The sequence below is a fragment of the Capsicum annuum genome, chromosome 1, assembly GCF_002878395.1.
Source record: "Capsicum annuum cultivar UCD-10X-F1 chromosome 1, UCD10Xv1.1, whole genome shotgun sequence".
In the NCBI taxonomy this organism is placed as follows: Eukaryota; Viridiplantae; Streptophyta; class Magnoliopsida; order Solanales; family Solanaceae; genus Capsicum; species Capsicum annuum.
The window spans coordinates 37,659,489-37,676,239 of NC_061111.1; the positions used below are offsets into that span (position 1 = coordinate 37,659,489).

Consider the following 16,751-nt stretch of genomic DNA (forward strand, 5'->3'; position numbering starts at 1 on the left):
CTTTTCATTTTCGGAATCTCTCTTCCATCCCCAGCGACAGAAACCGATTCTTTCATGAGCCTTGGGGTAGGGTAGCTGGGTAGGGGCACAGATTTTGTTGTAACTTCTTTATTTTTGCAATTTTTTTTCGAACTGTTTTAAATTGTTTTCCTCGAACAAAGTCACTTGAAACATAGAATATAAGGTTGCATTAATCAAGGATACATGACATACATGACAGAAGGAATTGTTCTATCTCCAAACTTCACCTTACAAAAGCATAGATTTTTTTTTCTCAAAATTTTCTGAATCACGCATTTTTCTCTTTGTTAGACTGAGAGAAATTACATATGAAATTGATTTTTTAAAAAAAAAAAAATCAAATCGCACCATCTCTTTACCCGGTATTGCCCCTTTTTGAAAAGGTCTGGGAAGGTACTCCGTGCAAATATAAAGCACATGGATAGAAGTTATGCCTTGGAATGAAAGACAAATTTCGAATCAGCTTTGTCTACAAACAAGGAAATATGTGAACCTATTTAGGAGAAGAGAAGGAAATTAAAGGCGGCGAAGTACAAATGAGTAAACGGCAGCAGTAATGCAATATGCACAAACCATGGAGGAGCCATTTTTTTAACACCATTGAACTAGTTGTAAAATATAATTAAGGCATAAATCCTAATTGAGTAGCAAAGACCCTTCGATTGCCACAAGAAGAAAGCAGCTTGAGATTGGTGCATGAACAGCAGAGAACAGTGTCATTCTTTTACCGACGGATGGGTAGTTTGCAGAAAGCCAAAACTTGAGCTTGCATACATTTCAAGTGCCCGTACAAAGAGCACAAGCAATGAAAATCACACCCGTGGTTAATAGTTTTGGCGGATATATCTGGACATATAAAGGTTACAGGGATCACCGAATCAATCATCTTCATCACTATCATACTGTTGACATAGTGAGAGTAGACCACTGCTTGTCGCAGCACCAGTGCTCTGCGCATGCTTGTTTCCTTCTACTGTCTTCTTGCTGTTGGAGTCCGAGACTGGTTTCTTGACTATGGATATTTTGACTGCTGAGGACTTCAAAATGAATTTATTATCACTTGCCAATGCTGTATCTGTAAGATAGGGTCATGAAAATAGGGTGAGATACCTCAGAAGCTATTTCTACCAGAATTAATTAATCACCAAAAGTCCAAAAAAGGTAAGATGACTATGATTAATATTCTTCCGCATACGAATTCTACGATCATTGATGAGTTAAATAACATTTCATCCGTCAAATTTGTAGGTGATACCTCTAACAACCTCCCCTTAACCCCAAAAGGAAATGAAGAGAAAGAACAAGCCATGCAAAAGAAAGGTGGAAGATAACAGGTTACCATGATTAACTATGCAGCACTAACATTTTCCACAACCAAATGTATTCCAAATAACATAAGAAAACTATATACAACAAAAATGCACTATTTTTGGAGGATTCAATACAGGTTTGGCAACATTTCCAGAGAATCCGAGCAACATAGCTCAAACCATGGATTTGACTTGAGCAGCACATTCTAAATTCTGATATAAACAAGAAATTCAGAAAAAAGAGCATGATAATCTCTCCTTTTTTTTAAGTAGGACAATAATCATGATCCAGAAATCACTTCAAAGATTGGTCTCACAAATAGAAATTCATTCTCACGATTGTCATGAATGAAGGGTATTCTGACCCAAGAACTATATAGTCATAGAAGAATGTTGGAAATATGGGAAGCAATGATACTCTCAGAGAAGAATCAGATGGATAAACTGAACGTACCTTTGCTTTTAGAGCTGTCAGGAATGCTGGATTTTGTCAAAAAATCTGTGGGCTTTTCATCAGGTTCCTCAGAAACCTTTCTCTTCTGCATTTAAACAATAACAACCTTAATGTTAAAAAGAAACAACAAAAAGTATGTTTAAACTTAGCCATGATATTACATTCAGATTTCTATCTAACAGTAGATGCGCTGCTCCCAACAAAACTGCAACCTAATTTATGGATCGACATTTTTTTTTCTAAATATAGGGGGAAAAGGAAGGAAAAATGGGGGAGGGGATTACAAATGGGGAATCAAACCCTAAACAAGGTGAACGTTCAGATAAATTGACATTGTATTTTTTTAACTTTTCTTTAGTTGGCATGTCAAACATACGCCAGGTATGTAAAGGAGATTGATCATTTTGTAGATGCTGCCACTTTCTTAGGATCCTCTAGTCAAAGAAGTCAATTAACAGAATTTCGCATTTTCACTGGGCATATTTTTTGTTTTTTGTTGATAATCATGGTGTTATATCTAGCTTGCGCATAACTCGACTAGTTCCACCAGGTATCCTGCTACCTCCCACCCGCACAAGTACCAAATAGCTCTTACCACCAACGCTTGAACAGATGCGAAGAAAGCACCAAGTGTTTTTTTTGGGGGGGATATGGTAAACAATTTTATTAACATTTGGGAGGGAAACCCCGCCAAAGAAAGAGAACCTACACCAAAATATGGTTCTCAACAAAAGAGGTCCAATCCTCTATACAAATTGGGACCTAGCAAGTACACAAAAAGTAAACTAGGTACAAAACACTACTCTTTAACTTTACGAAATCAAGTTCTACCCCTTCAAAAGCCCTCCTATTCCTCTCTTTCCAAATTACCCACATGACTACTAAGGGGGCAACACTCCATGCTCTCATGCTTTCCTTCCCTCTTTTAAGAGTCCAACTTTGCAAAGCCTCCTTCACTATACCAGGCATGACCCATTGCATCCTAAACAAAATTAGGCCCAACCTCCATAACCAACTAGCCACCTTACAACGCAGAAGAAGATGATCTACACTTTCGCCGGTAATTTTACACATGAAGCACCAAGCCGGTAATTTCACACATGAAGCACCAACTGACATGAGTGATTTTCTTCTTTCTCAGATTCTCCGTTGTTAATATCACACCCCTTGCCGCCAACCATACAAAGAAACAAACCTTCCGCTGAAATTTAAACCTAAGATTTGATGGTTCTTAAAACACTTCACTCGCAACTAGGCTACACTCTTGGGAACTCGCACATTTCATGTTCTATTTAAACCATACAAATGTTAGTGTCTACTCTTTTGTGTTTCATTTAACGATAACACTATATTATGCTATGCATGTCACACAGACTTCATAACTACAAAGATATTTCAGGACAAGCTGTGTGCACCAAAGGTATTATTTTTAATAACTGTGGAGTTACTTGGTCACACTGCACAATGTGCACTCAAGGTGTTAACAGAAAACTCTATTCACTTATTGGGAAGAAAATACTTTACTTTCAATATTCTTTATCAAAAAAAAAAAAAAAAAACTTTACTTTCAATATGCAATACCTGCAGGTATTCTGAACTAATTCAACAGCATTGTGTTAGTTACCTGTGCACTCAAGGGGCTGAGCAAAGTGGACTAAACTTACTATTCTAGTGTAAAGAGAATTTCTGATATATATGTTTACCTAAAGCACGGTTAACAGCCTAAATAAATAATTCATAGATCACGGAGCCTAAATGTGACTTTCCGTACATAATTCCACATCAATTTACTCATCCATATTTCCTTCGCCTATTTACCCATCAATTGATTAAGACAAACTACGACCATTACCAATTTATAAAAAACACACCAAATTGCCAACTAACTATAACAGCTCTACTAAGTGTTTCACCTTAATAACTATCTCTACACTCTTAGTGCTAACCCTAAAATATTTCTAATTATTACTCAAGCCAACCAACCCTCCTTGTTCTTTTAGTTTTTTGGACCATGTAATTAATGTTTGTGTGCTGTCTCTAACCACACACATACTACAAAGAAAAAATAAGACACCAACTTCAAATTTATGACTTAATGAAGAGGAAGTATCAAATTTTCCATGTTTGATCAACTGAGCGAAGTGGAAGTCTTTTTACATATGATTTGAGGGCGGCAGGTTTTTCAAGTCAGGACATTCACACTTATAAAATTCAGATTTCACTTGCTTGATGTCTAACGCTCGAGGCAGCTGTGACACCAACATATGGCACTTACTAGGTATGCAAAACCATGAATAAAGACGCTAATTATTCAATTCTGCTTTGGACGGAAGTAGGCTGATGCTATATAATAGTTGGAAAACTGAATTAGATGACCACGCATTCGCACCTTAACAGAGTTGTTTTCTGATCCTGCACTTTCAGGGGTAAAGAAAGCTAAATCATCGTCGTCGTCATCCTCAAATTCTTCATCATGGATTCTTTTGACAATCTCTCTTGATCCCTGATTTGAAATTACAAGGAAAGAAAACTTGTTACGAAATTAACACACTTAAAGAGTACACATATGAACAAATAATAGTTATTCAGACAATGATATACCAACCTGGAATATCGATCTTATGAGAGCTTCATCTTCTTCCTCCATCTTCCTCTCCTGTCAAGGTCATTAACATTAATATGATAAAGAAGACAGTCTCACGTACTCAGCAACTAATTAAAAAAGGTACTTAATGATTTTCATAATTCACCATGATCCGGTTAAGAGTGGCAGTTAAGGAGCTCCCTTATTAGCTATTGGAGCTTAATCACTACACATTAAGGGTGGCAACGGAACCGGAATTTTCTGTTCCGGTCCGTTTACTCCATTTCCGGTGACGTACCGGTACCGGTAACACAACGGTACTAGTTGCAACCGGTATACCGGTACCCAATGGTCCGGAATAGGGTACCGGTGCGCCTATCCAAAAAATTCCGGCGACGTGAAGACCGTTACAATTTTTTTAAAAAAAAATTTTGGTCATTTGGAATTGGAAGCAATGGCTCTTTTGGTCGTTGCAATTTAGCGCCCCCCCCCCCCCCCCCCCCCCCCCCCCCCCACAATTACCCCACCACCCCCTTAAAATTTCCACTATAAATACCCTTTATATTTATTCTTTTCCCTCACAAATATTCTCAATTTCTCACTCTCTCTCTTAATATTCTCATACTCTCTCTAAATATTTATAGTTATTGTATTAGTTGGAGTTTTTTTTTTTTTAAAGATATTACAAGATTCAATTATCATCTTTTAATTCCGGCATTTGGTATATGTCTGCTTTTACGCAGACGTTTGGTCTATTCGTTCCAACTTTAATCTCTTTTTTATTTACTTTAATATCTATATTTTTATTTTTTAGTTTCTACATTTGTTTACTTACATTAATTTTTTGATTTATAATATTTATAAGACGCGAATTACGGCAGAGGATTAGGGCCTGTTCGGGTCGCTAATGTAGGGAGGTAATTGGTGGGGGTGTATTCCTGGTATGATTCCGTATTCAATGTTCTGTTCCGTGTTCCGTGTTCTATGTTTGTTACGAATCTGTGTGCTTTCCTCTGCTTTATATTCCTGCATTCCTGCTTTACTCTGTTTTATATTCCTTATGGCTGCAGTATCTATGTTATGTCATCTGCTTCTGTGCTGTACTATGTGTTTGTTTGATATCTCGTAACTTGAGCCGGGGGTCTTTCGGAAACAGCCTTTCTACTTCATCAGAGGTAGAGGTATGGACTGCGTACATCTTACCCCCCCCAGACCCCACAAAGTGGGAATACACTGGGTTTGTTGTTGTTGTATATTGCTTGTTTTAATATTTTAATTTTATTTAAATTTAATTATGGATTCCCATAAAAATAGTAGTGGTAAAAAAACAATCTTTGGTAAGGTTTTTCTTAGAAATAAAAAAAAATAAGGCTACTACTAGTTCATTACTGCCTAGATTTAGTGAAACTTCTTTATCACAGCCTAATGGTTTCGATGTTGGTATCGGTATAGAATTAGACCATGAGACCCTAAGTAGGTGTTATGATAATTTTGAGGAAGACTTACCGGAAGAAGATGATATAAAAGAACAAGAGTCAGGTGATACCCCTACCTCTACTAGTCCGGTTACGAAATTACCGGAAGATGGTGAAGAACTTCCCCCTTTATTGGAATTTATGGAGCATGATAAGGTAAAAAGTACTGCTACTTGCAATAAATGCAAGAGAGTTTTTAAACATTTGACCGAGGGAAAGAATGACGGGACGGGGTTACTAACTACGCATTTGAGGAAATGTAATACAGAATTTATTCGTCTAGAAAATAAGGCTAAGGCAAAAAAAAAAAAAAGAAATGGTACACCATTTACGCAAGAATCTGTAGGAGGTAATATGGTCCAAACGCGTTTAGACATGTTTAACCCGGTTGGCCCAAGTTCATCATCGACATATAGTGAAGATTTAGATAAAGAAGAACTAGCAAAAATGGTTGTTGTTATTGGTCTGTGTTTTAGTTTTCCTTCGCATCCCGGATTTATTCATTATATTCAACGAGTATATAATCCCTCTTTTAAAGGTTTTTCATGAAATACAATTAAAAATGATATTTTTAAATTTCAAGCTGAACATTGTCATTATTTTCGTTGCTTCTTTGATAAATTTGATGGTAGAATATCTATTACTTCTGATACGGATCGTAGTGTTCTCACTAATGATTATTTTACTCTCACGGCTCATTGGATTGATCACCATTGGAACATGCAAAAAAGAATTATTGCTTATAAATATGTTGACGAGACTAAAATCGGTATCTTTATAGCTAATACAATAGTGGATAGCATGAAATATTTTAGATTTGTTGATAAACCTATGGCATGCTCATTAGATAATGCTTCTAATAATTTGAAAGCTATTGAAGAGTTAAAAATTAGACTATGTCTTATGGATGAAGATCATTATCATGTTAGATGTACTGCACTACTAGATAGAATTTTTTTTAAGATGGAATTCTTTGTATCAAATGTTTGAAGTTGCTCTTATATATCGTAAACCTATATAAATAGTTTTTAATGCTTATAATTCGAATGTTGATTTAAGGCTAGATGAAGATGATTGAATTGGTAGAAAACTTTGTAAATTTTTAAAAACTTTTTATCAAGCTACGAATACAGTATCTGCTCAATATACTCCAACTATTTTTTCTGTTTTAGTAACTATTACTGCTATTTCTAAAGTACTTGTTGAATATAAAAAAATTTGCCCCTACAAAGACGCAATTGACGCTATGATTGATAAATTTAAAAAATATTATTTTCCTATTTCACAAATTTATTTGACAGCTACTTTACTCAACCCATTTTACAAAGAACATGGTGTAATGATATTGGTTCAAAAATTCTACAACAATTTAGAAATTGGACCTCGTGAAAAGCAATCAGTTGAAACTTGTGTGCTAGCATAGTACCTAGAGCTAGGAGTTTATATAACTTGTATCAAGTTATGGAACAAAATATTGTGCCGGTCGAATCTCCTACTTCTAGACGTAAATTTAATGATTTAGATGACAAGCTGGGTGAAGAATTTGGTCTTCAATGTTGTTGGAGTAATGATTTTGATTCGTATCTTTCTCAGGATCGGGAAAGCATTAGAGATGAAACTGGACAACAACTTTTATCATGGTAGAAAACCCGTATCAGACAATTTCCAAAACTTTCAAGGGTGGTTCGAGATGTGCTAGCAACTCAAGCTTCTTCAGTTGCTTTGAAGCAAGCTTTTAGCGCAGGAAGATTTATAATTGGAAATCATCGATATACGTTAGCAAAGGATAGTTTGGAGATTTCGGGTTTAGAGATTGGATCAATGCTGAACGAAGAAATTTTGGGCTCCCAAAATTATCACCCCAAATTGAAAACGAAATAGATGAAATTATTTAGGAAAATAGTGATGATGGAATGGAAGCAATGGAGGAACAAGGAAAAAGACCAATTTCGAAAAATTTATCCACCAAAGAAATAGAAAAGTTACGCCTAGACTATTATGCATATCATAAATATTAATAAGATTCTAGAGTAGAGATCTAATTCAAACAGAACCCTTCCTAGAAGGTGGCTGCGTAGATTAGATTTTCTTTTAATATTTGTAATAAATGTGTACAAAGTACGAAATTTGAATAAATCTAACGGCTATTCGCCTTAATTTTATTTTAAAATCTGTCTTTTGTTTGATGCCTTAATTATATTTGTAACTTTGAAGTTATGGGGAAAAAAAGTTTATACTTTTAACTTTATAAAGTTAGGAGAATTTTTAACTTTATAACTTAAAATTATATAAATATAATTTAACTTCTTAAATTTATTAAAAATGTTATATTAACTTAAACTTAAAATATATTTTTTAAGTTTCAGATATATTAAAACATGTTATATTTATTAACTTAAACTTAAAAGATACATTTTTAAGTTACAGTTTTAAAATTTTTAAGATATATTAAACTTAAACTTAAACTTATTTAAAAGAATGTTATATTAATATATTATATTAATAAAATATAATACTATAAGTTATATAAGCTAATATATTATATTATATAAGTTAATTATATAATATAATTTAAATCTATAATATATTAAAAGTGTGAAGACCCTTAGAAAAGTGATTTGAACTTTTTGCCCTTCATTAAAAGTTTCCACTTTAGACAAAATAGTCTTTTTACTATTTTGCTTAATTGACTATTTTATTAAATTAAGGACTCTTAAAATTTATGAAAAAAATAAAACTCCTAAAATAGACAAAATAAATTGTCCTCACGTGCAAAACAAAAGTTACCTACTTAAAAAAATTTCAATATAAATTACCAACTATAAATAAAATTGCTGTGAAATAAAAGAAACAATAAAAATTGCCTACCATAAAAAGTATATGCCGGAAGAATCTGAAGTACAAACCCTAACTAAATTCTAACACAACTCTTATAGGAGTATTTATAAATCCATGTTTCTTTTGTCAGTTCTCTTATATATCCTTTTTTTTTTTTTTCCTCTTTTTATTACTATCATTGTTAATTTGTCTCAAGATAAGAATTAACATCTTTACTTTTGTTTGTAACATATATGTGCAGGAAACTGAAGATGCTTGTAAATGCAGTCATGTTTCAAATACCCCGATCTAAAAATGATTTTGAGCCATGTATTTCTTCATAAGTACATATTGATTGTATTACCACTCCTATTACATGTGATGCCAATTTAGAATATTTTAGACCAAATTCTTTATCTTCAATTTAAGTTTATTATTTTTAAGGTTTTTAAAATTTGTCCTTAACCTAATGTGTTAATTGTTATGTGTGCACTGCGGCATTTTAAAAGTGTAGCCTTAATTTTATTTGAATTGATTTATCCTTAATTTGAATTGACTTGTTTGAAAGTTAGATGATTACGTGAATTTATGCATCTTAGTTAACAAAGTCGATTGATGTCTTTTTGTTGTTTGGTTAAAACATTTTGAATTGGTTTGTTCGAAAGTTAGTTAATCTACATAAATCTATGCATCGTAATTAATGAAATTGATCAATGTTCCTCTTTGTTTTGATTAAAAGTAATAATGACCAAAAGTATGTGCAATTTAAAATTTATAATTTACGATGTAAAATTGAATTATGAATTTTGGGATAAACGTGCAACGCACATTCTCATATCATTTAGATGTATGAAGTGATTGGTAAATATATTCACATATATTTAGTTATCGTAGGAATAATTTCAAGTCTCACGTGAACTACTAGAATTTAAAGATGATTTGTGACATCTCTTGAATTTCAATTTGTGTACGTGTTTGTGTTTGTGATAGTTTAGATGGTGAACATGTAAGTTTTCATTGTGAATATTCAAAGTGCCTTTGAAAAGACAACTAAAAGCACGCAAAACATATCTCTAAATTCTTGATAAAAAATCAATAATAAATAAAAATGATTTTATTCTTATTATATATGTCTTTATTAACTAATGTGAGACACACGTGCAAACGTATACTAAACTAGTTTTAAGAAAAACATGAACGGTCATCTTTTCCGGTACAGATCCGGTGCCGGTCCGGTCCGACCCGGTTCCACACTGGTAACCAACGGACCGGTGCGGACCAGCAAAATAATCCGGCATTACTGGCTCCGGCGACAAACTTCGGTAAGGCTGTCCGGTACCGGTTCCGGTTACACCGGTCTGGTGGTACTGGTTCCGGTCCGTTGCCACTCTTACTACACATAAATATTCTCATCATCCTGAATAGCCTACATTTAAGTCAGTAAATTTCTTTTAAACTCCTTGGACTCTTCCACATACTTTCAATGCTTCCTAAGAACAAATACCCCTCATCTCCAAGCTAATGTTCCTCGCATGTAAAGTAAAATTGGAACCTTAAAGAGCCCACAATCAAATTTACCAAAAGAACTCCAAAATTCAACCTAAAAACAACAAATCTAATTTTCTATTTGTTTAATTTTGTTTTTATATTTTGCTTTTACATTTATCAATATCAATTAACATCCTCTGATTCTCCACTAACAATAAACACCTCGCGCTCGCATGATCTAATCAGAGTTCAAAATGTTGTTTCGCAAAAACTATCCTTACTTTTAATTTCAGTAATTCTGTTCATTACATATCTTTTTCTTTTTCTGGTTTGTTTTGAACAGGTGTCTTGAACTTGAGGTAGGCAATCACCCAATATCTAATAAGAGATAGTGATCAAGAATGCAAGAAATTGAAGAATTTAGTCTCTGATTTGATTCTTAATTACAAGGGCTATATCATTCAACATATAGTATCCGAATAGTGGCGGAGAACGTTGATTTGATCTGTTAACAAGCAATTTCTTTTGAGAGCTTTGGTCATAACTGATCTCAAACAAGATTCATATTATGTATCAAAGAAGTTTATACATCCAGCAACTTTATGTAGGAATGAATTTAAAGTTCTCTATAATCAACAGAGTCGAGATAACGCTAATTTTCACTCCTAATCAAGCCTGAAAACAATATAAAACACCATCATACCTTTGACTCGTGTGACCTTTGCAAAGCTTCAAGCATTGCATCTACACTCACAGTGGCATGCCTTGACTGAAAAAGTTGGGAGATTAAAAAGTAAGAAAACTATCAGTAACAGAAAATAGAATATACACCACAGCAATAAAGTACAGAAAAGAACATCAGCGCAAATTTTGGTCTCAAAATAACTGGTCTCAAAATAACTGAAGAAGAAACTTCAAGACTCACCTTCAGGGATTTCATTTCATCTAAACCAGCAAGAATATCCATTTCCCTCTTTGAATCCAAGGTTCTATTTTCTAATGACTTCATTGCATCACCCATTTCTTCAGCATCTCTTTTTTGTTGCTCCTTCTCAATTTCCTACAACAAATAGAGAACACAACACAGATGCATAAGATACTTGAACCTGAAAAATGAGAAAAACAAAAAATTTATACCAAACATAAGGTTCATGCGGGAAGCAACCACTAATGCTTGCATCCGGATAGGCTGTCTATAACACACCCCCAGGGGGTGCGGCCTTTCCCCGAACCTTGCTTTGTGCACTAGGCTTCCCTTTAAACATAAGGTTTACGATGCTTCCTCTAGGGAAGAGAGTGGAGGATAGGACTACAAGTTGATAACTTTCTTAAAGAAATGGATACAATTCATACCTCATCTTTACCACGCCAAGGCTCAAAATTCCTAGTTGCACCTGATTCAACAGTATAATCTGAATTTTTGGGATCTGTCTTGTATGTAATTTCTGCGGAGCACTTAGTGCACTTGAAGTAGAATCTGAAGATTTGAATTCCCAGGTAGGTCTGCATAATTTGACACATGATTATAATTCAGGTCAAGAACATACAAGCACACGATTATCATTCAAGTCAAGATCATACAAAACACACACACACATACATTAGAACATGTCCATTATGGAGTCACTTCTTAAAGAATTATTAATGCCAGATTAATTGCTCAAATTTCAAAGAGCAAAGGGACTACTGAATGTGAAGATTTGTATTTCCAAGCAGGTCTGCATCATGTGACGCGTAATTATTATTCAGATAAAAAACATACACACATTACAACTAGGCATGCAGGCCAGCTTGCACGCATCACGACTAATTCCATGAGGTACCAGCTAACTCCCACCAACACATGCACCGATTAACTTTGTACACCAAGGTTTGGATAGATGTGAAGAAATCACAGAGGTGTTTCTACCTATGCGGGGATTTGAACCTGAGACCTTAAGTGTCTTAAACCCAATTCATCGACCACTTAAGCTACTCTTGTTTCAATTGAATAAATAGATGTTTTTAAGTGACTTTGCTAAGCCCTTCAAGCATTATGATCAGTTCGTCTTTCAGCAACACTTTCACGAAAAAAGAACTGATGCTTAATAATTGTTGCTTAGTATATAACCTTTGCTGTTGAGAGTTCTGGAATTTTATGCCTCCAGAGCTTTAGTGATGTGTGGATCAGGCACATGGCATGGGTTCAAACTCTATCACAAATAAAAGACCATACTTAAGTGGAGAAGGATAGAGGGGCAGGTCCATTGTGACCCAATCCTCGGAGATGTCTCGGTTATGGAAAATAAAAAATAAGACCTTTATTGTTTTCATTAAGCTTAAATGGAAAGATTCAGGAAAATAAGCATGGTTTCATGCCTTTAGTTCATTCTAAGAGGCATAAGGGCTACTGCTCTGTTGCAGAACAATTAACAAGAGGTAATGGGACTGTGTTCCAGTGGAATAATAGCCAGGTAAATTGCAGAAATGGAACTAAGCTAGACTGAGAACTAAGCTAAGAACTAATTACGGCTAGATATTTTTCATATATGATAGTAAAAATGGAAATGACTCATTACAATTTATAGTATTTCAACCCTAGCTGACTCATCCTAATCCTTAAGGGATAAGGCTGAAATTGTACTACCTCTGCAGGAATGTTCCTTGGACTAAAAAGGGACCCTTGAACAATTGTGGATTCCTAATGTGTATTTAAATTAACTTAGGGACCCAAAATAAAAAAAGAACTTAACCATAAATAGAAACTACAGGTACGTAACAGATTTAACGGCTAGGTACAACAACAATGCAAGATAAGGGTACTACTCTCTTCAGCCATGGTTTTCCTGTTCTTCAGCTGGTGACAGCTTCATCTGCATCATTCTAAGCATAAGGGCTACTGCTCATTCATTACCAATTCTTACAAAATTACATAGACCTATCACTTGCACAACACACATACACAGTATCCAAATTCCACAAAACCATCAATAATCCCAACTGAACAATCCCTATCGACAAACCCCAAACACCGAACAGTAAAAAAGATTAGCAAAAAAGGGGGTAAAATAGGGGAAATACCTCGCCAACAACATCCTCTTTACGGGAATTGAATTTGGTGCCCTTATAGATATAATTACCGCAAGTAGCACAACGAATACTCATTGGAAGCATCATCCGCACTTTCATCTGCTGATTCTTAGGCTGTCTTCGCCTCGGAATCTTTGCCGGATCGAAATCCGGCGGATAATATTTGTTCAATACCTTTCTTTCTCCCATCGCTCCTTCTTCTTCGTCTCAGTACAAAATTAGTAGAAATCAAAGTGACGAATACGAAGCAAATTTGCTAATAGTTTCAAAGGGAAGAAATTATCTGCGTCGGATAGCAAGGGTTTGCTGAGACGGGTTTTCTTTTTTCTTTTGATGGCCAAATTTCGGGTTTTGGTGGTTAATAATAACTGGCGTTTCATCGGGAAAAAGTAAAAAATATCTTTATTTGAAATTTTCAAAACTAAATAGTGTTTTTTTATTTTATTTTATGTGACATATTTTGATTGAGTATAAAATTTAAGAAATAAAAAAAGATTTGGAATGTTTATCTAATTATTTTTTATTAAAAAATGTATTATTATTATGTTTAATTAAGTGGGACCTTATAAGTGACGTCAAGAAGGGTAAAAATGAAATTATGTTTTAAATAGTTATCAAATTAGGAAAGGTGACATTCTTTTTTAGACGAATAAAATAAAATGAAGATTTATAAAATGGGATGGAGAAAATTTTAAATATGATTTACATATGATTACAATTTAAGTAAGGTCAACTTCTACAAGATTTATAGAGGAAGTCAAAGTCAATTCGCGAACAAATATTGTTCAAGATAATGACAATATCTTTGATAGAGATATTCCTATTGCTTCTGAAATAAACTTTGATCCAAATGATATTTAATGATTCCACACCAAATTAATTTTAGGCCTGGATCCCAGATAAGAAATTATATTAAAAAGGAATTTTTTAATAAAAGATGGAACCAGTTTAGAACTTGATTTTTTTAGACTTATAGTCCTGAAGAGATAATAATATTTCTCAAGAATTTTATGAAACTTGTGCATTGCATAGTCAAATTATGTGCTTTGTACCTTGATTTGTAACCACCTATTTGTCATTATATGTTAAGGTGCTTGAAAGATCATATCAAGATAATAGTGATAACATTGTTAAAACTGTTTACCCTCCCCAAGCTCCTTTTATATTGCCGAATAATACGGGTATTATATTTTCTGCATTTCAAAGATTCATTGATAATGAAGTTGCTAAGGTAACTGTTGTAGAAGTTAATAATTTGATTTCTCAAAATAATTATTTGAGCTTATATGTGAAAGTTTTAAGAGAACATATTTCCTCTCTGAAATTCAATGAGTTAATTGATTTGATAAAGAAACTGAGTATTAGTCCAAATTCTATTGATATTGTTTCCTCTTTCAAAAGCAAGACAGGAGATTTGATGACTAAAATCGGTATTCAAAGACCCCCTGATATTGAGGGATTTAAATTTAAATCACCTTTACATGATTTAGAACAGCTTCTTGATAAAAAAAAACTTTCTAATCTAAATAGTAGACCCATTGATTTGTCTAATACCTTTGCTGATAGTCTAGAAACCACTCTTGATTTGAAAAATCAGACTAAATCAGAGTTTAATAAGCTCAGAGGAATAACTAGAAAGCAGCCGGGTAAAAATCTCAGATATGCAGATTCACCCCGCATGCAAACTTATTACTATCCGCGACCCACTCCTCAAGATGTTCTGATAGAGGAAAGGGATTGAAATCAGACTAATACGTCCTATAGCGGAGATGATATTTACGAATGGAATCTTGATGGCTTAACAGAGTGGCAATTAACAATCCTCGTACACTGCATGACGATGTATTCAATGGTGTGCAAAGCCATTGGTAATACAAATAATAAAACAGATAAAGTTATTTGTAAAATGATAGTTGTTGGTTTTACTGGCCAACTTCGTGGCTGGTGGGACAATTATTTGACTCAAGAGAAAAGAGATTCAATTTTTAATGCTATAGCTACTACTCAAGGGACTGATAATTTAGGAAGAACCCTCCCTGCAAATAGAGAAGATGTTGTTTATATGCTTGTTCTTATAATTTTAGAACACTTTAATGATAAATTTATCAATCAGTGCGAAAATATTCGTACTCTATTAAATGGGCTTAGATGTAAGATCTTAGGAGAATTTAGGTGGTACAAAAATACCTTTTTAAGTAGGGTTATGAAATTGTTCGAAAATAGTTATGAACATTGGAAGGCCAAGTTTATAGACGGATTTCCTCCGTTGTTTGCTGAAAGAGTTAGAAAAGCTCTTAGAGGCTCCTATGGTGAAATTCCTTAGGGAAATTATACCTATGATCATTTGATAACAGCTTGTACACAAGAAGGGTTAAACCTGTGTAATGAGTTAAAATTGACTAGACAAATTAAGCTTGATAAGCTTAGAGAAAAATCTCAGATAGGAGATTTTTATACCCAGTTTGGTATATCTGAACCAGCCTCCACCTCTAGGAAGAAAGGAAATAGATATTCCAAAAATAATCAGCCTTATAGAAAAAGGAGATCTAGATACAGGTCTAAAGAAGAACGTGAAACTAGAAAAATCTATAGAAAATCTATTAGATTTGTCAAAAATAGGTCTAAGCGAGATCTTGCTAAGATTAAATGTTATAAATATGGTAATTTTAGGCATATTGCTTCAAATTGTAATCTCCAAAAGCTTAAATCTTTAAGTCTTGCTGATGATGTGCATGATCAAGTTTATGGTTTATTATGACACCTCAGGTTCGGAATCTGATTATAATACTGAATCTGATTCAGAAAATGATATTAAATTGTCTGATTCATCGGATAATGATAATGTTAATAATTGTTCCGATTGCCAAGGTGATAGCTGCACTTGTGATGACGCATTTTATAATTTGCAATCCCAGTTTGAAGATTTAAATATTCAAATCATTACTTCTGAAAAATGTGTTAGAACTTTTGAAAGAAGTTTCAGATGAGAAACTACGTGAAAAGATTATTAATTTGTCTACTAGTTCAAAGCCTAGTACTTCTAAACCTGTTGATAGCAATACCTTTACTCGTAAAATTGCTGATAGCAATAATTTTATGCCTTATTCTTTAGCAGAAATTAATAGACAACTTGCTATGAGTTATACTCCTGGCAAAGATACTTCTTTTAATGATTAAAAAATTAAAGTTAAAAACTTGAAAAACGAGATTAAATCTCTTAAACAAAATAAAATAATTTGTGATCACAGAATTTCGCAAATCGAGAAAGATATCTCTCAAGAATTTTATTCTAAAGGGAAAGAAAAGATTTCTGAAGAAAATGATAATATTGATGATATTCAAAATTCCCTTGACTTGAAAAATGATTATTTTTTAGGTATGATGCAAATTCTTACTGCCCATAAATGGTATATTAAATGTATTATTTTGATTAATAATCATTTCTCTGTAACTAATATTGCTATGAGTGATAGTGGCGCAGATGTTAGTTGCATACAAGAAGGATTAATTCCCACAAGATATTTTCAAAAAAC

The 16,751-nt window shown here is 33.7% G+C and overlaps 1 protein-coding gene across 1 annotated transcript; it reads right to left on the bottom strand.

Moving 5' to 3' along the window:
• Positions 1-558: 558 nt before the first annotated feature.
• Positions 559-13,599, bottom strand: LOC107871531 (splicing factor YJU2). Its single transcript, XM_016718484.2, has 8 exons — positions 13,210-13,599; positions 11,503-11,652; positions 11,075-11,209; positions 10,853-10,918; positions 4,391-4,441; positions 4,175-4,288; positions 1,786-1,870; positions 559-1,096 (listed from the first exon to the last, which is right to left on the bottom strand). Exons 1-8 carry the CDS (start codon positions 13,405-13,407, stop codon positions 900-902), a joined length of 996 nt encoding a protein of 331 aa, XP_016573970.1. The 5' UTR covers positions 13,408-13,599; the 3' UTR covers positions 559-899.
• Between the last annotated feature and the right edge of the window lie 3,152 nt (positions 13,600-16,751).